General features: G+C 46.6%; 1 protein-coding gene across 1 annotated transcript in view; it reads right to left on the bottom strand.

Annotated features, from left to right (window-relative positions):
- Positions 1-24,924, bottom strand: part of TOMM40 (translocase of outer mitochondrial membrane 40) — a 142,602-nt gene that overhangs the window by 26,955 nt on the left and 90,723 nt on the right. Inside the window, exon 9 of the mRNA XM_086933154.1 lies at positions 3,299-3,401. Coding sequence (XP_086789280.1) covers positions 3,299-3,401 — 103 coding nt within the window. The remainder of the gene's footprint in view (positions 1-3,298; positions 3,402-24,924) is intronic.

Here is a 24,924-nt window from a genome sequence, read left to right as displayed (position 1 = left end):
CCTATAAATCTAAAGTGGACAGAAAGTCGCCTTGCTGAAAGAGTGGGAGCATTTGTTGGAGTGTCACCATGTGAAAGTGATTTGATTGGATGTACAGATTCAGATCTCGAAGGTCTAGTATAGGCCTGAGAGAACCGTCTTTTTAGGGAATTAGGAAGTATAGGCAGCATACACCGGCCCCTTGATATTGGAATGAGACTGCTCTATAGCTCCCTTTTCCACTAGAGAGAGAACTTCTTGTTTGAGAAGGTTCAAATGTTCTTGTAACAATGTTTGGGAGAGTGTCAGTAAGTTTCATGCAATAACCATATTGAATAATCTGTAGAACCCACCTGTCTGAGGTGATTGTATTACAGATGGGTAGAAATTGGGAGAGACGTCCCCGACAGGAGTGGAATGATCGGGGTAGAGTAAGGAGGTCACTGTTTGTTGTTTGCAGGGGAAGTGCGTGTTGAGTTGCCTCTACCTCTTCCCTTGCAGTCATTCCTCTAAATCCTTCTCTAAAGTAACCCCTTGAGGGCGATTGATTATTGCCTTTGTAACATGAGGAGGGGGTTTTCTGATGATGTGTTCTTGGAGCCCCCCGTAAAAGGAGCCCGATTAGAAGGGAGTTGCAAAGTCCCCATGGATTTAGCGACCTTTGTATCCTTCTTCATCTTTTCTAAAGAAGTGTCTACTGTGGGACCGAAGAGGTGCTCCTTATCAAAGGGCTGATTTAGAATTGAGGCTTGGACCTCCGGTTTAAACCCAGAAATTCTGAGCCAAGCGTGTCTGCGTAGGAAAACGCTAGTGTTGACTGCGCGAGTTGAGGAGTCAGCTACGTCTAAAGCACACCTAATAGATGTATTGGAAATTAATTTCCCCTCTTGAATTAGATCAGTAGCTTTAGATTTATGTTCATCATGTAAAAACTGAATTAATTTTTCTAGATCATCATAATGAGCTGTCATAGCGAGCTAGAAGAGCTTTCACAATTGCCAGTGATTGGATGCTTGCGCTAGCATGCTACTCTCTTGCCAGAGGCATCTATCAGTTTAGACTCTATCAGGAGGAGGGGAATCTCCTGTGGTTTTCGAGTCTGCTCTTTTGCGAGTGTTAGCGTCTACCAGGGAGTCTAATGGGACTTGACCCTTGATGTAGGTGGGGTCAATAGGCGCTGGCTTGTATTTCTCATCTATTCTGGGTGTGACAATCCTTGCACGCACAGGGTCTTTAAAAATCTCCTCTGTGCGCTTAAGCATTCCTTTGAGCATAGGCAGTGTGTGTGGTGCTGTTCGAGAGGAACTGAAGGTCTCAAAGAGAATTGTAATTTGGCGGACGGGATATCCATCTCGTTTGTGAGGGAATAACCCTGTCCGCCAAGATCGTAATCTGGCCTTTAGTCTCTACTCTTCCAACTCCCGCCCCCTGGGTTTTCTTCTATTGCTGGAGTTGGAAGGATGAGAAAGCTGGACTGCTCTTCCCTACCTTCATCCCACCATCCTAGTCTGTTTTTTGGTGGATCTGGCCAATAGGCGGTAGCTAACAGCTTGAGGAAGCAATAACTTCTTCCTATCCCTCTTGTAGCCCTGTTCACCAACTTAATCCTAGAAAATTACCTGGAGGAGGATGTGGGTGTGTTTGTGTGTGTATGTTGTGGGGGGGGAGAGAGGGTTCACTTGTGGCTTTACATGTATATTAGTGAGGCAGCTCAGAAATGAGCACTGCCTGGATCTTTAAAAAGGAGTTGGTCAGTGCATAGAAGCAACAAGAACCCAAAACAAAATGGGCGTCAGGCAGGTTGGTTTTTTCAAAACTTATGTACAAGTCATAAGGGCGCCCTGAAGATACTCTTTGATGCCACACAGACATCAAAGCGATCAACTAGACAATAGCACTGTGTCATTAAGACAGACCGATATGGAGCCGCACAGCCTTTTGCCATAACAAGATCGCTGATGAACATAAGTTAAAACCCATTTGAAAAAGGAGCAAACCGATATGGGCTGTCAATCCTGCTGACAGACAGGCAGCCAACAAAGCAGTACTGAGCCGACATGGAGGGTAGCCAAGAACCTCGCTCAGGCTGGAAGTGCATGCCAGAGGTCTCTAGATGCAAAGCAAGTGTGCGCAGCATCCGGCAGCACCAGCGGACTACAGCTCCCAGTGCTTCCTCGTGTGGGAAGATTTAGAGATCTATCTGAAAGTAAACTGTTTATCTGAAGAAACAGAAACAGTGTTTTCACGAACACAGCAATGTTCTGCGTCTATCCTTGAGAAGTTTTGAAAGAAGCTTTAAAATATCCCATTGTTTAAGGTGTATGCTCTGTGTAAATGTAGAAAATAACATAAAAATAATCATGGTGGGGGCAGTTTTTACAACTTTTAAATTATGTATTTTAGTTGGTGTTTCAGGCATGATACACCGTGTCTTTCAGCTAGGAGAGTAACCAGCCTCGACTACAGCACCCCTGAGAGCAACCGGCCTCTATTACAGCGCGCTGAGAGTAACCAGCATCTACTACAGTGCGCTGAGAATAACCGTTTTTTGACGGTGATGCTTACAGTGGGAAAAAGTTCAAGACAACAGCAAATAGTGCAGCCAGCGCCTCCCTGGCCCCAGACGCCAGCGTCTCCCTGGCCCCAGACGCCAGCGCCTCCCTGGCCCCAGACGCCAGCGCCTCCCTGGCCCCAGACGCCAGCGCCTCCCTGGCCCCAGACGCCAGCGCCTCCCTGGCCCCAGACGCCAGCGCCTCCCTGGCCCCAGACGCCAGCGCCTCCCTGGCCCCAGACGCCAGCGCCTCCATGCCCCAGACGCCAGCGCCTCCCTGCCCCAGACGCCAGCGCCTCCCTGCCGCAGACGCCAGCGCCTCCCTGCCGCAGACGCCAGCGCCTCCCTGCCGCAGACGCCAGCGCCTCCCTGCCGCAGACGCCAGCGCCTCCCTGCCGCAGACGCCAGCGCCTCCCTGCCGCAGACGCCAGCGCCTCCCTGCCGCAGACGCCAGCATTACTGTACAATCCTCTACGGAAATAGAGCTCTACAAACAGAGAAACAGAGTCCCCGTGGATACAGCTCTCTACAAACAGGGACCGGGCCCTCATGGATACAGCACTCGGGAAACAGAGAAACAGAGCCCCCGTGGATACATCGCTCTACAAACAGAGCCCCGGTCTGATATCTTTGGATAAACTAACTTTTTGTATTTGCATGTTCTAATTCCCAGCACTGCAGCAACTCTTCTGGACGCCAATCTCAATAGTATAGCGCCTCCTGCTTAAACAGTCAAAAGGGGCAGGGGGTTGAAGTCATAAGATTTACCTTTAAAGAGCAAGTTGGCCTTTGGTAGATCCAGCTGGTACCCAAACGAAACACTGGTGTCCTGCATCCGTGTGCTGGCTTCAAACTCGACGCCGACCTGCAGCTGAAGGAGAAAAGAGAGGGGACATAAGACCACCACTGAGAAGAGGCCTCAGACGGCCGTCACTACAGGAGCATTTAGGTGAAAGAAGATATTAAAGACAAATCTCTGGACGAAGAGAGACGTAAAAGAGAGGCACAGAGACTGGCAGGCTGGTACATGTATCACCCGAACAGCAGCATCTCAATGTGCTGAGAAGACTTCTCTCTCAAAATAAGAGAAGATGTGCAGTGTGAAAAAACAGCTTTTCAAATAATGTAGGAAACCTGCACTCAAGTTACACAGACTATAGGCAACAGGAAACTGGCAAGAGTTCTGAAAAGTTGTGAGAAGCTGGGTTTCGGTTGCAGTGACCCCTTCCCCCCCCCGACACACACACACACTTTTTGCCAGACTACTGATGCACTTTGGCTTTCTGTGCCCTGGGTCCCTGCCAGTCAGGTTCCCAGGGCAGATGTTCTTTCCCCAAATATGTACCTTGTGCACCCAATTGGCACATCTCAGGCCACAGGTCAGTCCTTGGTACAAAGGGCACTCTGGCCAAGGAATGCCTCTAAAGGCTGCAGCACTTATTGTGCCACCCTTAGAGAGAGGTCCTGTACCTACACACACACACACACCTACACACACACACCTACACACACACACACCTACACACACACACACACACACACACCTACACACACACACACACCTACACACACACACACACCTACACACACACACACACCTACACACACACACACACACACACACACACACACTTCGCAGGTTGCATGTTTAGGTGCAGAATAAAGTGAAGAGTTGACATGGCGCACATCTGTGTTCAAAAAGATACTGGGATGCCCACCATTCTCTTCTATGATCGTCCGTTTTGTCCTGAAATCATCCACACGTACGTGCTCACTGGTATAGTGCCTTGCCCTGGTGGCACACTGATAGTGACCCATGGTATGTGGGGCAACATTTCGCCCCAGGACCAGTCGTACAGCTTGATTAAAAAAGTATGCTTCAAATGTATCCTTTTTTCGCCAAATAATCAATGCTTTGTTCCTCTTTTTATGCTTAACCACGCTTGATCCACACATTGGGTATCATGCCATTTTCCAAGTTTCATGTGTTCATGATGTGACCATATGGACCACTATCAAAAACACGACCAACGCATGATTCGTCCAAGGCATGTTCTTTATTCAAACCCAATGCATTTCGGACTTTACGAGTCCTTCCTCAGGGGTAACTACAAGTAAAACATTTCACCATTACTGCTTGCTTATACATATTACATATACAGTAATACATATTTAATGTTTGAAAAACTATTTGAAAACAACAATGTGATATCGGTTCTGTTGTGCACTAACAAACATCAATTGATTTGGAGGTTATGCATGTTTCGGCGCTGTAATGTAACGCAGTCGTTTACGGGGAAGTCAGCCTTGCCACAGCGAAGAACGATTTTGGAGATTTGTCAAAGTCAGGACGTGTAAACTTAAGTACACATGTCCTACTTTTTAATAGCCACGATCCCTGCCCTGTGGCCATTTAGACATACCTTACTTTTCATTTATTAATTTTATATAAAAATCTTTATATAGCGCAAACATGACCCTTGTAGGTATCAGAGCGCTTTACAACTGCTCAGAGAGGAGAGACCAATACAATCAATAATATCATTGTCGAGTAAAATACAGGATATGGTAGCAACCTAGATAAGGGAGGGTACAATGGTTGGTCTGACATTTCAAAATACAACAGGGGTGCAATAGTCATGGGTGCGATTGACGTGAGGAGATCCTAGAATCTATGGCAGAAATGTGTTCTTAAGTAGAACTTGAATTTAAGGGTCTGCAGCCGCCAGAACGTTCAAGCTTCTGCAAGATATTCGGGGTATTGAGGCGAAGGGCTTTCTGGGTCATGCAGGTAATTTCTAGCCTAATTCTTGCTTCGAAATGGAGCCAGTTGAAGGATCTCAAGTTGGGGGCTGTGGTTATTTCTTGTTGACTCTGTGATGAGCCTCGCAGCAGAGTTGAGACCGGCCCTTAGAGGAGGTGTTTGAGATCTGGGCAAGATGCAGAGGGTTGCACTTCCATAATCCAACCTGGGAATAACAAGGGCTTGCACCGCATTCTTAAAGTCATTGAGGGGTGCTAGACTTTGCTTTTTCAACGGGTTCACCCCTAGACTTTTGGGCCTCCTGTTTTTGTTGGGTTTAGAACTATGGGTCCTTTACCACTGCTATTCAGTGCTAAAGTGCTTATGCTCTCCATGTAAATTGTGTTTATGGATTGGTGTTTCCGTGATTGGCATGTTTTACTAAGTCCCTCGTACAGCGCACTGTGAGCCCAGGGCCTGTCAATCAAATGCTGCTAGTGGGCCTGCAGCACTGGTTGTGCCACCCACACAAGTAGCTTTTCAAAGGGGTCTCAGGCCTGCCCCTGTGGTGTCTGCACGCAGTTATTAACCGCTATATCGACTGACAAGTGCACCCACTAGCCAGGCCCTTCCCTTTTCTTACATCTAAGTCACCCCTAAGGTAGCCCCACGGGCAGCTGCAGTGTATTTAAAAGGTAGGACATGTAGAGGTGCAGGTTTGCATGTTCTGATACTGGGTATTTAGATGTTCACTATTTTAAGGCCGTCTGTCCAATAGGCTTAACATGGGAGTTGCCTTGTGAAATGAAAATAAAATGTATAAAGTGCAACAATCACCCGGGGGTATCTAGGCGCTAAGCGGACACGGACAGGCTTAAAAAAGATCTAGACGATACAAATTTTATTTACTAAAAAGCCAAGATTTTAGATTCTTCCTGAATTCCAGTAGATTGGTCTTAAGTTTTAGTTCCATCTGGAGTGAGTTCCAGCGCCTTGATGGGCATGAGATGAATCCTCGCCCACCCCAGTTGGTTTTCTTAAATCTCGGGATTACAAGGTTTCCACGGGCGGATGAGCGCAGGTAGCGAGCAGGGGGGTGTTGCATTGAAAACACTTTATCAGATATTCCGGGCAAACGCCTTGTTGTGCCCAGAAGGCAATACAGAGCGCTTCCAACTGAATCAGTTTACGTATTGGGAGCCGGTGTAGCTGGATCAGTGCTTGAGATGTGGATTTATACTTCAGGATGCCGAGCAGTAACCGTGATGCAACATTCTGCAGCGTTTTTAACTTATGTAAAAAGCGCTTTTGCATCTTAAAAAGTGTGTTACAGTAGTCTGCTTTGGATGAAATGAGTGTCGTAACTACCCTCTTCTGCAGGCCCAATGGAATGAAAGGCAACACTTTCCTTAAGGTTTTCAAAATGAAACAAGCTTTTGCAATACAATAGGTCTCGCATTTACAAAAGTTTGCGCTATTGGCATTGTAAATGACAATGCTTTTTATGTGTTGTTTTTAGAAAAGATAAATAAAAGGCGTTGGCGTTGGCAAGGCCAATTGCTTAAACTCTCACACATGCTAGACCGATTGCATTGCAAATGCTTTTCTGCTATACATTTTTTTTACAGTTTTAGGAGAGAGTGTGTCCTGCAGCAGGCAGGACAAATCTACTTGAGGAATGAAAGGAAAAGAAAACTTATATAAACCTTCCATATACAATTACGAAATTAAAAAGAGCTCGAAATATGTTGAGAAGGCAAATTAAGAAATCTGTCGCTAACGAGGAAATACTAGGCAAATTAAAAACTCTAAATCAAAACTTGAAGAAATTAATATGGAATGAAAAAAACCAAGCAAAACAACTATTCTGGGCAAAAGTATTCCATGCAAGCAAACAAACAAATGCAAGAGAGTTCTGGAAGATCATAAATGGACTGGATCGACCAAATAAATTGGTAGTTTCATCTGCACTAACTGAGCAAGAATGGATCACATTTCTTAGAAAACATCTAAACCAAAATGGTTCAATAATGACAAAAAACGAACCACAACCTGCATACAGTTATGACCGTAATACGGAAGCACCTATTGTAATAACAAAAGAACAACTAATAAAGTTAATTAAAAAACAGAAAGATGGTGCACCAGGACGAATGGTATTCCGTTTGCTCTCTATAAAGAAAATCCAGATCTATGGGCAGTATATTTAGAAAAGCTATTCAAATAAATTATACAGGAAGACGTCATCCCCGAGTCATGGCGAGGGTCTTTAATCACGCCAATCTTAAACAAGCATTGGAAATGCAATAGGTCTCGCAGCATTAGAGTTAGTGCTTTTAGAATTGTTTATGGTTTTTTTTTGTAAATCTTTAGCATTTTTGTTTCCTGTAGCCAATGCTGAAGAATTACAAATAAAAAAAGCCATAAACAATTCTAAAAGCTCTAACTCAAATGCTCCGAGACCTATTGCACTGTGTGAGCGTGAGGGTGAGAGAGGGTGAGTGAGGGTGAGAGAGGGTGAGTGAGAGTGAGGGTGAGTGAGGGTGAGTGAGAGTGAGGGTGAGTGAGGGTGAGGGTGAGTGAGGGTGAGTGAGGGTGAGTGAGGGTGAGTGAGGGTGAGTGTGAGTTAGGGTGAGGGGTTGAGGGTGGGTGAGGGGTTGAGGGTGGGTGAGGGTGAGGGGTTGAGGGTGAGTGAGAGTGAGGGTGGGTGAGGGTGAGTGAGGGTGAGTGAGAGTGAGGGTGGGTGAGGGTGAGGGTGAGGGTGAGTGAGGGTGAGGGCGAGTGAGGTGTTGAGGGTGAGTGAGGGTGAGGGGTTGAGGGTGAGGGTAGGTGAGGGGTTGAGGGTGGGTGAGGGTAGGTGAGGGGTTGAGGGTGAGTGAGGGTGAGGGTGAGTGAGGGTGATGCTGAGGGGTTGAGGGTGAGTGAGGGGTTGAGGGTGAGTGAGGGTGAGTGAGGGTGAGGGGTTGAGGGTGAGTGAGGGTGAGGGGTTGAGGGTGAGTGAGGGTGAGGGGTTGAGGGTGAGTGAGGGTGAGGCATTGAGGGTGAGTGTGGGTGAGTGAGGGTGAGTGAGGGTGAGTGAGGGTGAGTGAGGGTGAGTGAGGGTGAGTGAGGGGTTGAGGGTGAGTGAGGGGTTGAGGGTGAGTGAGAGTGAGGGTGAGTGTGAGTTAGGGTGAGTGTGAGTTAGGGTGAGGGGTTGAGGGTGGGTGAGGGTGAGGGGTTGAGGATGAGTGAGGGTGAGTGAGGGGTTGAGGGTGGGTGAGTGAGAGTGAGTGAGGGGTCGAGGGTGAGGGGTTGAGGGTGAGGGTGAGGGGTTGAGGGTGAGGGGTTGAGGGTGAGGGGTTGAGGGTGAGGGGTTGAGGGTGAGGGGGTGAGGGGTTGAGGGTGAGGGGTTGAGGGTGAGGGGTCGAGGGTGAGGGGTCGAGGGTGAGGGATCGAGGGTGAGGGGTCGAGGGTGAGGGGTCGAGGGTGAGCCTGATATGAGACAACTAGGTAAAACACAGAAAGCTACTAATAAGCTGGAACAACTTAGAATAGGAGGTAACCAGATAAGATGAATTAAGGTCCAAACTACAGCAATAGAGTAGAGAAGAAAAGATAAAATATGTACCACCTAAGCTAAGAGAGACGAAATCTAAATTCATCTATGCCTTCTATCCATATATCAATATATTAGAAAACGGGCAAAAGTCAAAAGGTAAGATTTATTATATGGATAGACAGGTAAAACATAATAGAATAGAAAGAATAATGAGATAGACCGATATCTAAAACATGCCCCTAGCCTCAACTGCACAATTCAACATAGGCAGCTCGAGGGTAGAATGTAGAAATATAATATTACTGCCTGGACCTATAGAGATGTCCCCACTAAAAAAGAGAATCCCCGCAAATTAGTAAACCCTCATAGTGTAGGGGAAGTAAGAAACAAGGAAAAAAAACGACATCGAATAATGTAGGGACATATAGGGAATTTAAATAAAAAATGAAAAAGCCAGCGATGGCAATATACTGAAGCTACTCTTTTTATAAATATGTTCGGAGCCACTACTATAATATCCAGAATAAAGATAGAACCTGTATACTTCGTAGTGGCTCCGAAGCTCACCCCTTCCCAAGATGGCGCGGGGGAAAAAAAAGGATCGGCCAATACACACATCATGTCAGTATGCCGATACCATGCTAATATGCCGATAGGAATTACGAAATAAATAGGATTCTATCTTATAATATAAAAATAATCAATGAGCCCAATCCTTAACATATACATGACGAGAGAAATCTATAAATATGTTTGGCCAGTACTACAAAACGCATTTCGGTAGGAACTACTCCCCTCCAAGATGGCGCGTTCAAAACGCCGGGGAACACATACATAATACGAAGGCGCGGACTTGTGGCAAAGCTGATGCCAATTATCCAATTGAATCCCCTTTAAAAACAGCGCGTCCTGCCGAAGACCTCTGAGAGAGGAAAAAGACGAGGCAGACGCGTGCAACCGGAGCTAAAAGGTAAGCTGGGAACATCAACTAGCAGTCTATGGGAGTTACGAAGGACCTACTTACCGAGAGGGTAAAGCAGGATGGGAGAGAGAGATGGGAGAGAGGGTGAGTACAAGACGGAGGGGAGGGGGAGGAGAAATGCGACACGGCGGGAGGGGGCGGAGCGGGTAAACAAACACGGACGGTATCTTCTACGCGGGCAGTGAAGGCGGGAGGCTGTCAGAGGGAGCCTGGCTGACGAGCTGGGAGAGAGGGTGAGAGAGACGGCAGGATGAGAGAGAGGGTGAGAGAGACGGGAAGATGGTAGGGGGTGAGGGAGACGGCAGGGTGGGAGGAGAAAGGGTGAGAGAGAGATACCAGGATGGGAGAGAGAGATGGGAGAGAGGGTGAGTACAAGACGGAGGGGAGGGGGAGGAGAAATGCGACACGGCGGGAGGGGGCGGAGCGGGTAAACAAACACGGACGTGCACGCGCCCGTGACTTTTAAGGTCAATGCGCATGCGCATAAGCTTAATGCGCATGCGCATTGACCTTAAAAGTCACGGGCACTGCAAGGAATCGCCACGATTCCTTGCAGTGTGGATAAAGAGTGGATAAGTCGCAATAGTCTCGCTTGCTCGATGCGCATGCGCATCGACAGGCGAGACCTAAAAAAGGAAACTGGGCACTTCTGGAAAATTATAGGCTTATTACCCTACAAGACACAGAAGCCAAGCTGTTTGCTAGGATTTTGCTTATTAATTTAAATGAATGGGCATTAAAAAATAAGATACTGCCATTGAATCAAACAGGCTTTATTAAAGGGCTGGGGACAACGACAAAACATCCTAGCATTATCTCTTCTAATGGACAAAGCAATCAGAATCAAACAACCCATGTACCTATGTTTTGTAGATTTTAAATCTGCCTTTGATCGTGTCCAAAGAAACTTATTATGGAAAAAAACTCCAAGATAAAAACATTCCAATGGTCTGGCTGAAACTGATTCAGCTCTTGTATAGTAAAACCTGGGTTAGGGTGAGGATGGGGGGATGGCCAAACGCTATCAAGGAAATCCCAGCAACCGAAGGCCTAAAACAAGGCTGTGTACTGGCCCCACTCCTTTTCAATGTGTTCTTGGCAGACGTAACTGGGACCTTGGATGAATTAAACGCACACCCTCCGAAATTAGCTGGTACGCATATTTCTGATTTGCTGTATGCAGATGATGCCATCCTCCTAAGCCACACGAAGTTGGACTACAGCGTTTAATCAATCGAACATTCAAGTATGCAAAGGAAAACGGGATGGTGATAAATGAAACTAAAACCAAGATCATGGAAGTCACCAAGAACATAAAACTAAGACGTAAAAGTAAATGGTACATGGAGAACAACCAACTTGGAACAAGTTGAAGTATATAAGTATTTGGGTGTACTATTTGATGAGAAGGGCAATTATCAGCCACAAAAAAGGAATATCCAAAGGAAGACAAACGCCTTGACTGCAACATTCAGAATCTTACAATAATCACTTGGCAACCTCACATATGTGCCGCTTTTGAAGATTATAGGGGCAAGACTGCTACCAACCATTACATATGGCAGTGAATCATTAATGGGAAAGGATACTGAATTAACAATATTTCTCTATCTAAAACATACAAATCATTATTCCACCTCCCACTAATGCCTCCCCTGCACAAATTAGACTGGAGTTCGGTCTAAGCAACCAATACTATGCGAGAAAGGGTCACTTCATTAAAACCTGGAATCGGATATAAAACGATCACGATAATCAAATATCACAGTTATTATGGAAATAAATAAATCATAATGTTAAGTAAACTGCATGGAATTATCTTAAGGAAGCGATAGAGGAGTTTGCGGTTATTACAATCTGGAATAATACGATAACACATCGTTCAAAAAAATAATCAAAACTACAAACCAACTATCCCTCGTAAAGGACAAAGATAGTCTGACAAAAAGAAAACATGCTTGGACAATAATAAATGGATACAAAAAAAAAGAAGGTACAACAATATTTGGAAACACCCTGGACGGAAAAAAAAAAAAAGTTCTACTCAAGCAAGATTTGGAATACTCCTGGGACTTTGTCATCTCCCCCCGTGGAAAAACACTGAAAGCTGCACATTATGCAGACTTTGTGAAAAGGGAGAGAGAACATTGTCCACCTTTTATGTATTTGTCCTGGACTCCAAAATGAAAGAAAATCTTTACTTAAACTACCTTTTAATCTACGTGGAATAAGGACATGTAGGCATGCACTTAAATGTGGTCTTCAATCGAATGATATAGGTATGAACGCTACCCTTTGTGAGGTTCCTACTAACAGCGAAAACAAAATTAGGAGATTAAGTTTTAAAATGAAGTAGTTTAATGAAATGTAATGAATTTTATGTTGCAACGGCTTTTATTGGTTTTATACACTACAGTAGAAGGCAGAGGAACCATGTCGAATGCCCAGTATGGCTTCAGGGCTAAAAGGAGCACATTGGATCAATGTTTAAATCTCCATCTGATCATCAGTAAATATACCATAGTGAAAGAGGGGGCCTTGTACATGGCCTTTGTGGACCTCTCCTCAGCCTTCGATCTGGTTAACAGGTCGAGGCTGTGGGGGGTCCTTTTGCATATGGGTATTGAGCCGGCACTGGTTGGCTTTTTAGCTGACCTCCACCGTGGACTACAGGCCTCTGTCAGAGTTACCCGGGAGGGAAGATGTACTAGTTATTTTAAATCTGAGAGGGGGGTGCGGCAAGGGTGTATCCTTGCCCCCCTCCTCTTTACTTTATACATAAACGCACTTGAGCCAGCTCTGGCCACCTCGGCGGCTGACGTCCCGCGTGCAGGGGAGACCAACATCCCGGTCCTCCTGTACGCGGAGGACGCAGTTCTTTTGGCTCGTACAGGTGTGGCCCTCAATAGACTACTGGCTTCTTTTGGTGATTTTATGATCTCCTTAGACCTGAAAATAAACACCCAAAAATCACAGGTCATGATTGTGGGCCTAACTGGTAGGAACAAGAAATCTATAACATTCTCTTGTGCAGGGAAAGAAGTTTTGAGGGTCTCCTCCTTCACTTACCTGGGCGTGATCTTCGATGATAGAGGAACCTGGGGGGCCCAACATAAGTCAAAAACGAACGCAGTTGCAAGATCCGCTGCAGCCCTGCTGAGTTTTGTTAAAAGAATGGGGGCACGTCCAATGGAGGCTATCCTTAAAGTGGACAAAGCCAAATGTTTGGCTATAGCCACCTATGGGTCTTCAATCTGGGGATACACAAAACCTGATACTATCCAGAAGGCAGAAAATACATTTCTTAGATCGCTGCTTTCAGTTCCCCAGTCCACTCCCACTTTTACTATACACTAAGAGCTAGGTATTGGGTTTGTTACAGACCAAATAAACTCTGCCCCCGTTATTTGCTGGTTAAAAACCTGGCTTAATCAGGAAATCTCTTTAAATCATTTGATTCTTAAAGACTGTTTAGCCCTGGAGAGAGCCCATAGAATCCCATGGCTGGCTTATGTAAAATCAATGCTATCATACGTGGGGCGTATAGAGCTCTTTTACTTTCCTGATCGCATCAAAAAAGAAGATGTCATGGTGATAAAATCTACATTTGCAAACCTATTCATGGCAGAGCGGGAGGAAATAGAGATGAAAAAACCGCTTGTCAGAAGAAATTATGCTCTTATCACCGTTTCAGGCTTAGAAACCTACCTAGTTTTTGTAACCAGACCATTTCGCCGTTTTCTTTTAACTAGATTTCGTTTAAACTTGATACACTTTTTGTTGGGCTCCTATGCTACGTGGGATACTCCTGTTAACGCAAATCCCTGTGATTGCGATCATTTTTCTTTACAGGACACATTACATTTCACCATGTTTTGTGAACACTATGCACAAATCAGAAAAAAATACTTGTTAACAATTTTCCGAGAGGATGGCTTCTTACAGGTCAGGCCAGCGCTCCTGTTTTTACAACTTTTGTCTAGTGCACGCGTAACTTTTCATGTAGCAAGCTTTTTAGTGGCAGGAGTTCGTATAAACAAGAAGCGCATCAATGCACGGCACCGACATATTACAACTGAATTATCTTAGCGGTGCCGGAGCTTTTTTAAAGAATCATGTAATTAATTGCCACAGGGAAACTTTTAATGATGAAAGAAATAATCATATATATTGTTCTATTGAACCTATGAAATATGTTCATTTTAAACGCGAAATTTTATTTATATTTTTTATTCTTTTTCACCAACTCGAATTGTATGTATTATCGTTGTATTTTATTATTTTTGATGATTTGTATTTTGTATCTTGTGTCTTTTTGTGATTTTTATTAATCAAATAAAAGTGATTGACTGACTGACTCACTCACTACAGTATATTTTATGTGTTTACAATATTGTAAGATTTTAAATAATCAAACAAGGAATTACTTACTTAAGGTGATAGTGTTTGAAGGCTGTAAATAAAGCCTACTGAGTAACACAGGACACAGGGGGTGTCGCCATGGGAGGTTACAAAATGAGACAAGGCGCTACTAAGGAAGGACTACTAAGCCTATTGACTAATGAACAGCCACAGTTTACAGTGGACAATGACACAAGCCAATGAAAAGTATGGGTGGAGAGTGGGCGGAGCTTCAGCAGGCCTCGCAGAGCAGCGCATGCGCTGCCCAGGCTCGACCTAAAGAGTGGAGAGGAGAGGGGAAAAAGAAGTCCAAGTACAGATTGGGTTAATGTTGGAAAGTGAGGCAGAATCCGGAAGGGGAAATATGGCAAATACAGGCGATGGGACGGAGGAGAGTTCTGACCTGGCGGTAGAGACTCTACTGCAGGTATCAAGCTCCTGTCTGATACTGTTAATGTTGAGATCCCGTACATATAGAACCGTCATCTCTGGTGAGGGAGGATGCAGTGGCCTGTGAATGATCCTGTACACTTTCATAGATCTGTGCTTGGGAGATGGATTTGAGAGCTGCGGCAAGAAGTTTGAACCGAGAGGATGGAGAATTAGTACATTCTTTTAAATTAGAGCTGGGAAATAAATGCAGGCATTTTCTTTAATTCTCCATAGTCTGACAATCTCTTAAGGCTGGTTGACAACTAACGAAGGGTCTTGATTTTCAGCAAGGTCTCCCTGGAGAGAGAAGTGATATCTTAGACAATGTCTTCAATGGCAGAATTTATTTAGCAGACAGACAAATATGTTGATAAGAAGCAGGTAGAGGCAGGAGGTAGAAGCGATGGGTACTCAGGCTGTTTGATTTAATAGTCTATAGTTGTGGCATCAAATGTATTCATCTTACGTTCGAACCAATGGCAGTGGTGGTGAAAATGGAGTAGGGTATTTTATTACACGTTTGCAGTGTGATATAGTGTGAACATGGCCCAAGGGCAGTTGATCGCTTCACATGAGTGTCAGTTACATTACACAGGGTCAGATTCACAGAGACATGAAGGGGTTTGCCTACAATCACAGGATATTGAGGCGATACCAGGACTTGAAACTGCTTCTCCAGTTCGGAAGTCAGCAGCTTGGCTGTAGCAGCAGATCCTCTCCCCATAGAAGGAAATGGTTAAACGAGTCCAAGGTTATTAGATCCACAGCCTGGTGGACGCAGGGCCGGAGGGGGGACCCCGTTCCAATGGTGATGTATATCCCTTCCTCAGATATATAAATCCAATTATATCCTATGTGATTTATATTTAGGCGACAGGGCATCCGTCACGGTTGGGACAGCGTAACCCGTCGTCCCAGATCTAAATCAGGCCCAGAGTCTTGTTTAGAGATAAGGCCGCGCGCGGCACATGCGCCAGGAGTGGGTTTTTCTTAATTGAACGAGAATATGGATTCAGAGGTGATTGCATCAGAGGCCTTATCCCACCTGATAATGAAATATCCAAGGAAGATGGTGTCAAAAGGGAGAAGAGGGCTGGAGGTGAGGAGTTTCAGAAGCTCTGTTAGGAGAGAGCAGTTGTTTTCAGTCTGATGGCAGATCGGAAGAGGTGTGGCGCAGCGGCCAGGGTGACTGATGCCAAAGGCTGGGGCTCACGGTTCGATCCCTGGCACCGGCAGCAGGAGTCTGCCCTTCACCATGTGACTCTGGGCAATAGCTTGCTTAATCTTCCCGACGGCCCCCAGCGCCGGGATGCCTACGGGTAGCTATGCACTTTACAAATACCGGATTTACGTTTTTACTAATCTGATTGTTTGTGTTGACAAGGGAGAGAGCAACCTGAAGGAGTTCAAAAGAGGGGTACGATAGTTTAAGAAGAGTTGAACACTATAGATTACTTTGTGAAACACAGCTATTCCACCTTGTTTTCCAAGCTGATCCTGCCTGATGATAATTCAGGGGGGGACGAGAAAGTCACTAAGAAATGCGTTACTTACCTGTAACTGCAGTTATCCAGTATTAGTGTCTTTCATAGATTCACATGCCTGAATCATTCCCCGTCGTCGAGACGGGAGCCTCCGGTACATAAAAAAGTAATGTCCTAAGACATACATAAAGAGATTAGGTCTAAGGGTCTCACCTTAGTGACCTATCTAGGTCCTTATGCAGGAAGGACCAAATAGAGTAGGCTCCAGGGTCCCACCTTGGTAGCCTATCTGTGTCCTTTTGTAAAAAAGGACCAAAGTAAGAGGAACAACCAATCAGCTACTACCTCCCTCTAGAACCTTCCTGTGAGGAGCCTCAGTCTCTCAGATTTTCGTGCGCACCAAGTTGGTTAGGTGTAAACCTGTTAGAGAGAGGTGAGTCCTACCAGGGGAGGCGGGAGGGTGCATGTGAATCTATGAAAGACACTAATACTGGATAACTGCAGTTACAGGTAACGAACGCATTTCTTATCCAGTATTTGGGTGTCTTTCATAGATTCCCATGCCTGAATCAGAGTAGCAAGCAATACAATATGCACATCCTGTGTTGGTACAGTATACATAAGTCTGCAGATAAGGAACATTTGTGACTGTAAACCAACATTAACAGTGTCATGCAGTATCTAGTAAAAAAGAAATGTGCATACCAGTCAAGGACGGTGGGAAGTAGGAGGGCTCACCTCACTGGAATAGATGGCGAAGCACTGCTCTGCCCACTGCTGCGTCTTTCGATAGCTCAGCGTCCAAGCAGTAGTGCCTGGTGAAGGTATGCGGGGACTTCCAGGTCGCCGCTCTACAGATGTCCAGGAGTGGCACTCCAGCAAACAGTGCCGCAGACGTAGACATGGCTCTGGTGGAATGGGCTTTGGCCCGTGAGTCCAGAGGTCGCCCAGCCTTGTCATGGCAGAGAGTTATCGCTGAAGAGATCCATCTTGATATACTTTGTTTTGTTAAGGGCATGCCTTTCCTAGGTCTGCTGAATGCAACAAAGAGTTGGGATGATTTCCTGAATTGTCTTGTTCTGTCAAGATAGAATTTGAGGCATCTCTTAAGGTCTAAAGAATGCAGTGTTCTCTCAGCCGAAGTAGATGGGTTCGGAAAGAACGATTTGAGAACCACGGGCTCATTTAGATGGAAGTCCGATGGGACTTTGGGTATGAATCGTGGGTTAGTACGCAGGATGACTCTGTCCTCTTTGAATTGTAAGAAAGGGTCCTGGATGGAGAGGGCTTGCAATTCACCTACCCTTCTGGCTGAGGTTAGTGCCAGTAGGAGGGCTGTCTTCCACAACAGGAATTTAAAATCCGTTTTGTCGATAGGCTCGAAGGGATGCTTCATCAACTGGTGAAGGACTACGTTGAGTTGCCATGTCGGAGGGACAGGTTTTGGTCTAGGAAAGGACCTAAAAAGGCCCTTCAGGAATTGTTTGATGAGCCTGTCCGCCCACAGGGAAGGGCCCTCAGAAGTTCGAGTGAACCTAGAAATTGCTGCCAGGTGGACCTTGATGGACGCATGGGCAAGTCCTGATGAAGTTCCGTGTACCAGTGCTGCCTCGGCCAGGATGGGGCGATGAGGATCAGGGTGCAGGGCTCCGATTTCATCTTCCTGATTACTCTGGGTATCAGTGGGAATGGCGGAAATGCGTAAGCAAACACGTTCCGCCAAGCTATGGAAAATGCATTCCCTAGTGTTCCTGGTTGGGGAAGCCTGCTTGCGAAGCTTGGGCATTTGGCGTTCTCCCTGGTGGCAAAGAGGTCTATCTGTGGTGTCCCCCACTTCGCGAAGATGTAGTCCATCGCTCCCTCATCCAGCTCCCATTCGTGGGATAGAGACTGTTCTCTGCTCAGGGCGTCCGCTAGGACATTGTCTTTGCCCGGAACGTATTCGGCTTTGAGTGTTATGCCATGTTGGAGGAGCCAGTTCCAGACTCTCTGAGATTCGAGAGAGAGAACGCGTCCCTCCCTGTTTGTTCAGGTAGTGCATCGTCGTGGTGTTGTCCGTCCTGACGAGCACTGGGGAGTTTCGGATGCGTGGGAGGAACGATTGGAGCGCCAGGAAAACTGCCCGTAGCTCCAGAATGTTGATGTGGAGTTTGGATTCCTGTGGCGTCCATTTTCCGTTGGTCTGTAGTTCTTGCAGGACTGCACCCAAGCCTTCCAAGGATGCGTCCGTGGTGACTATATGTGGTTGCGCCGGAAGCAGGAACGGCAGTCCTTGCGACAGGTGTTTGGTTGACCTTCACCATTGTAAATTGTTGATCATAGGTTGGGTGACTCGTATGCGCTCCTCGAAGGATCCCGCAGCTTGCGTCCACTGTCTTGTCAGTTCTTCCTGAAGGGGACGCATTTTTAGGCGGCAGTGCGGGAAGAGCAGAATGCATGACGACATCATGCCGAGGAGCGATTTGAAGATACGGACAGTCAGAGTCTTTTTGGATGCCACTAACTTGGCTAAGGAGATAAGTTTCGATTTTCTCTCCTGTGATGGGAAGGCTCTTGCGCGTTCCGTGTCCAGGGTCGCTCCAAGGAAAGTGATGACCTTGGTTGGTATTAGCGATGACTTTTCTTTGTTGAGGGTCAAGCCTAATCGGCGGAAAAGATGCAGACAGGCGCTGGAAGATGCGGCTGCGGCTTCTTTCGACTGAGCTTTTACCAGCCAGTCGTCCAGGTATGGGAAGACCTGGTGTCCCTGCTGGCGAAGAAAGGCTGCGACAGGAGAAAGGCATTTCGTAAAGATCCGTGGGGCAGATCTGAGGCCGAACGGGAGGACACGGAATTGGTAGTGTACACCAGCGACTGCAAATCTGAGGTACTTCCTGTGTCCTTTGAGGATAGGGATGTGGTAATAGGCGTCCTGGAGGTCTAGTGATGTCATGTAGTCGCCTTTTTCCAGAAGTCCCAGGATCTCTTGTAGCGTGACCATACGGAACGACTGTTTCTTTAAGAACACATTGAGAGCCCTCAGGTCGAGGATCAGTCGCCATTTCTTGCCCTTTTTGTGAATTAGGAAGAAGTGGGAATAGAACCCCTCCCCCTTTTGGGCGTGTGGAACTTTTTCTATTGCGCCCTTCTGAAGCATGGAAGCTAGTTCTTGGAGAAGCAGACGTAGGTGTCTGTGAGGGCGCTTGACAGGTGGTGTCTGTGGGGGATTTGAGAGGAATTCCAGCGAGTGGCCGAATTGGAGAAGTTGTAGAACCCACCGGTCCGTTGTTATTTGCCGCCAATTTTGTAGGTAAAAAGAGAGTTTTCCTCCAAGTCGTAAAGAATGTGATGGTGGAGGGGCTGGCCAATTGATAGAGTCATTGGTGATTGCCTGCGGGTCTCTTCTGTCCTCTTCCTCTGTTCGACGATGTGTTGAAGGAGGTCTGACGTCCCGACTGGTTTTGACGCTGTTGAAACTGCGTCTTGCCCTGTGAGTACGAGTAGGAGGACTTGTTTTGGTAAGAGCCCCTGTAGGAGGATTGTCCTCTTCCTCTGTTGGTACGAAAGGACTGATTGCGAGACTGTAGATTACCCAGGGCTCTGGCTGTATCGGTGTCCTTCTTGATTGCAGTGAGGGCTTCATCGATCTTTTCGCCGAAAAGATGATCGCCGTCATAAGGCATATCAAGTATTTTGGTTTGGACCTCCTGTCTGAATGAGGTGGCCTTAAGCCAGCCTTGACGTCTTAGAACGGCGGCGCCTACCAACTGCCTGAAGCCAGTCATGGCCACGTCAATGGCACAGTCGATCAATTCGGAAGCCGAAGTTTGGCCTTCGAGGAGAAGCGAGTGTGCCTCCGCTTTCAAATCCTCTGGAAGGTCAGCAAGGTAGGGCGCGATGTCCGCCCAGAGTTGACGGTTGTAACGTCCGAGAAGAGCAATGGAGTTGGCGATCTTCACCGTCGTCGCAGACGTAGTGGAAAAGCGCTTTCCGACGGCATCCAGCTTCCTGCCTTCTTTATCGGGTGGAGTTGATAAAGGGGATGCAGGGTTGCGCGAATTCTTCTGCGCCGCCTGGGTGACCACGGAGTCCGCCTTGGGGTGACCCGTGAGGCATGCTGGAGCCGATGACGTAGCTTTATATTTGTTGTCCAGTCTGGGCACTACTACCTGTAGGGAAGCTGGAGACTGCATGAGTTGTTTGCCCTGTTTTAGTAGGTAATCAATGATCGGGATCGATCTTGTCGTTTTCTTCGTTGGTTCCTTAAAATCATAGAGGAAACAGTCAGTCTCCTGTGTTTCCATGAACATATGGAACCTTTTGGCTGCCCTTTCCATGAGGTTATGAAAACCTCCAATGTCTGCGGGCGGAGACTCCGAGGATTGTGGCTCCGGAGAGGCTGGAGAGTGAGTGACATAGTCTTGGTCGGCGTCCACGTCTGTGTCATCGTCGCGGACTTCCCCTTCTTCATGTTCCCTTCCCTCGTCATCGGACGAGATGGGGTCTTGTGCTGGGTCTTGTGTCCTAGGAAGAACCAGTGGAGGTGGCTTATGCCGTGGCACGGGCGCAGGAACGGGCACAGCTGCCTGCGGGGCTGGAGGAACAACAGGAGTGGCCTTTTGTGGAAACCGCTCCTTGTAGTCTTGAATGAGGAAACGCAAGTCCGAAACTAAGGAAGCTGGCAGGCACACCATTGGAGTCACTTGAGTGTGAACCTGGGTATTTACAGCTGGAGTCGCAGGTTCTTCAACCTCCTGCTCTTCATCAGTACTTTGGCACTTGACTACCAGGTCTGAAGGGCTAGTGGCCCGGGTAAACATTTCCTCCTCCATTTCTTGGTCCTGTAAGAAGCAGGATGGTGTTAGCTGCTGGACCTTACTAGGCGACGTCATTTCCGGTGTAATCGGTTTTTTGGTAATTCTGATTGTAACATGGGATGTTTGGGCGTCCATAGCATGTGAGAGGAGCTCAGACTCCTTCCAGGCACCAGTCGCCGTCAACGCCTGTGACGATGGCTTCATCAAGGAGCTCTCTGTCATCGGTTGAATTTTAGTTTTCGTCGACGGTATGTCCGTCGTCGACTCGTCGACGGTGACTTCGCCTTTGATAACTTTTCCGTTGTCGACTGTTTCGTCGTCGGCACCGTCGTCGACGGGGTGCTCCTCGTCGACGGTGGGGGCTTCGTCGACGGTGTGGCTTTCGTCGACGGTGTCGGCGTCGATGTCTTCGTCGACGGCGCACTCCTAGTCGTCGATGGAGCGGAGGATGAAAGCGGTCTACCCGTCGACGATGAGGGTGTTATTCTCATCGACGGGGAAGACGCCGACGAGGCCGTCGTCGACACTGTCGTCGTCGACGTAGAGACGGTTTTCAGCGATGAGGAGGTCGTCGATGTCGTCGTCGTCGTCGTCGTGGTAATCAGTGGCTGCTTCCTGGAGATAGGAAGGTCCTTGCCAGACACGGTAGGCTTGCCCTCTGAAGACTTTTTGGACTTCTTAGGAGGGGTGTCTGAGGGGCCAAGCGAGGAAGCCCTAGGCCTCTTCAAGGAAAACTGTGAGGCGCCAGACATGCTCTCACCTTCAGAAACCAAGTCGCCTTCTGGTTTGTCTTTAAGCCTGTTCAGCCATATTAGAAGTCTCCCTTCCCGGTCTTTCTGGGTTTTGTGGGAGAATTTACGACAAATCCTGCAGTCTATGGTCTGGTGGTGAGGATAGAGACAGTATAGGCTCGAAAAAGTCCTCTCTTTTTGCTATCAGCCATAGCAAAGAAAGTCGAAAAACTGTCGAATTTAGATGAAAATCCAAGATTCCTGAGGAGAACTCAGGTGGAGACTCCCTAGCACAACGTGCGGTAGAAAATCTGAGAGACTGAGGCTCCTCACAGGAAGGTTCTAGAGGGAGGTAGTAGCTGATTGGTTGTTCCTTTTACTTTGGTCCTTTTTTACAAAAGGACACAGATAGGCTACCAAGGTGGGACCCTGGAGCCTACTCTATTTGGTCCTTCCTGCATAAGGACCTAGATAGGTCACTAAGGTGAGACCCTTAGACCTAATCTCTTTATGTATGTCTTAGGACATTACTTTTTTATGTACCGGAAGCTCCAGTCTCGACGACGGGGAATGATTCAGGCATGTGAATCTATGAAAGACACCCAAATACTGGATAATGAGCAGAGAGGAGTGATTCAGCAAATTATCAGTTAGAACAAGAATATCAACGTCCTCGTCAAGATGGTGGCAGAGATGTCGGTGCAGTTCGCAGCAGTGGATCAGCCATTTAGGACAGTGCCGTTTCCGGTGGTCAGGATTGTGTGCTGGACAATGCAGCAGAAAGGATCTTATTTTGTGCACTCAGTTTGGGATCTAATTTTGTTGTCATTGCACTTCAAGCTATATCTGCTCCGTGTTGTATTCTGTGGTGCAGCGCTTCGTGCAGCCCATGGCACCTCGATCTCCTCGTCTATGGTCTCTGTTTTGTATTGTTTGTCGTGTACAATGTATTCTATGCATCATCATGTTTTCTACAGGTATTGTTAATAAATGCCAACATTTGAGAACAGAGATTTGGAAAGTCGTCTACTGTCCTGTGCACCTATCAGTATTTTATTTTTTCTTCGTGTCCCCTTCATTCACTGTTTTCTACACCCATGTAATCCACAATTGATTCTGCAACCTCATTATGTTTTCTGTGTTCATGTGCTTCTCAATATATTGTCAATATATTTTCTGCATGCCATAGTGTCTCGCGTTCTGGCCTTGTTAGAAGATGTTAATGGTGCACAGTTCTCTTGGTCCTTCACAGTTAAATACAAAAATAAACAGCAGTTGAGCCATTCTCACAGTTCAAAGGGTGAGTTGAGTGATAAAGCATTCTGATTTAACATTGTAAAGGAATGCAGGGCCTTGCAATGTTTGCAGATGTGACCAGCCGAGGTGCGGGGTCACAAAGGGGACACCACCAACACTTTGCATCCTAGGGATAGGAGAGGTGGGTGGCACTTTCTCAATTTTTCTGCAATATAAAGCTGTTTTCCTTACACTTGTTTGGATTCCTGTGCAAACGTTTACAGTATTGTATTCTGTTTTCTATACTTCCTGTGCAGTGTTATTTGGACATCAGTGTATGTCTCTTGTGCACCTCTTATTGGAAATGCACCTCATTTCCCGTTTTGTCCTACACACCATTTTATTTCTGGTGCTACAGATCTACTACAGCCAGTGTACACGGTTATCGTTCATGTCCGGGTGTTGGTTTGAGTCACGCTTTGTTTGCCCACGTGACGCAGAGTGGGAACAATAGAGGAAGCATCCGCAGATTTCTGTAATCAACACAGGACGCGCATTGCGCAGTGTCCCTGCGGGGGGGGGGGGGAGAGGATTGTTTAAGGGGGTGATATTTAAAAGTTAAGCCAATGCCAATAACCAAAATTAAAAGCGCGCACAGGGCACTGCAAATACGGCCACCATTGCTAAAGCTGGCGTCCCACCAGTGCGCTTTAGATATATTTCGGGAAATAGTTGGCCAGAATGGCTAATGCAGGCAATATCAAAAGGACTCAAGTAAAAGTCGCCATGGGAGGGTACAAATAGAGATAAGGCGTTACGAAGGAGGGACTAACAAGCCCGTTTAGAAAGCAGACGCCAGTATTTATGAAGGAAATGGACACAGGCAAATGGCAAATATGGTCAGAGAGTGGGCGTAGCTTCCATTACATTCTCCACTACAACAAGTCTCCCCTAGAGCAGCGCATGCGCGCTGACTCTAGACTCTACCTAAAAACAAGAGGAAGTGATGTGATTTATATGTCCTTCAAAAGATAGCTTGGTGTCAATTACTCCAAGGCTTTTTGCTTTCCCACTGGGGATCGCTGGAATCCCCAGTTCCTGGAGCCACCAGTTGTTCGACCAAAAAGAGGGATTGTTACTAAACTGCAGGGTCTCAGTCTTTGAGGAATTTCATTTCAAGCAGTTGCTGCTCATCCGCCTCATGATATGAAGCATACAGTCGTGACACTGGGCTGCAGTGGCTCGGGGATTGTCAGTGACAGATATAACAATCTGCGTGTCGTCCGCATACGAAACCAGAGAGAAGCCAGGTGATCGGATTAGAGCCGCTAGTAGGGTCATCGAGAATAAATAAAGTGGGGTTCAAGGATGAGTCCAGAGGGACCCCACAGGGCAAAGAGCAGGCTGGTGAGGTAAAATCACAGAGACTGTCTGGATACGGTCAGCCAGAAAAGAGTTGATAAACGAGTGCACTGTCTTTGATCCTAATTGATTCAAGGCGATCAATTAAAAGAGCGTGATTAAGACCATCAAATGCGGCTGAAAGATCCACGAGGATCAGAGCCGCATTTCCTCCACTATTTATAGTCTGCCTGATTTCTTCCGTGATTGTGACCAATGCCAGCTCAGTACTATGATAAATACGAAATCCGAACTGTGTGGAATTAAGACTCTGTTTTGTCAAAAAAGGTGGTTAATTCCTGGTTCACTATTTCTTTACCGATTTGGCAGGAATTTGTAGCAGAGTACTTGGGTGATATTGTTGGGTCAGCAGTATCTATGTTTTTTTTATAATGGAAGAATAGACCCTATCTTCCAGTCTATTGGGAAATTTCCTGCTTTAAATAGGTTGTTGAACATGGCTGTGAGGTGTGTGGCTATCACCTCTGGGACCAAGTGAATTACAAACATAACTATACATTGGGATAAGATAGAGAAATGGAGTTTAGTACACCTGAAGTCAGCATTTAAAAGGAAAATGCTACTTACCAGTATGCATCTGTTCTTGGCATGTAGAGCTGCAGAGTTGTACACTATGCATAGATCGCCAC

Source organism: Lissotriton vulgaris, chromosome 7 (genome assembly GCF_964263255.1).
Source record: "Lissotriton vulgaris chromosome 7, aLisVul1.2, whole genome shotgun sequence".
Taxonomy (NCBI): domain Eukaryota; kingdom Metazoa; phylum Chordata; class Amphibia; order Caudata; family Salamandridae; genus Lissotriton; species Lissotriton vulgaris.
This window is presented reverse-complemented; position numbering and strand designations above follow the sequence as displayed.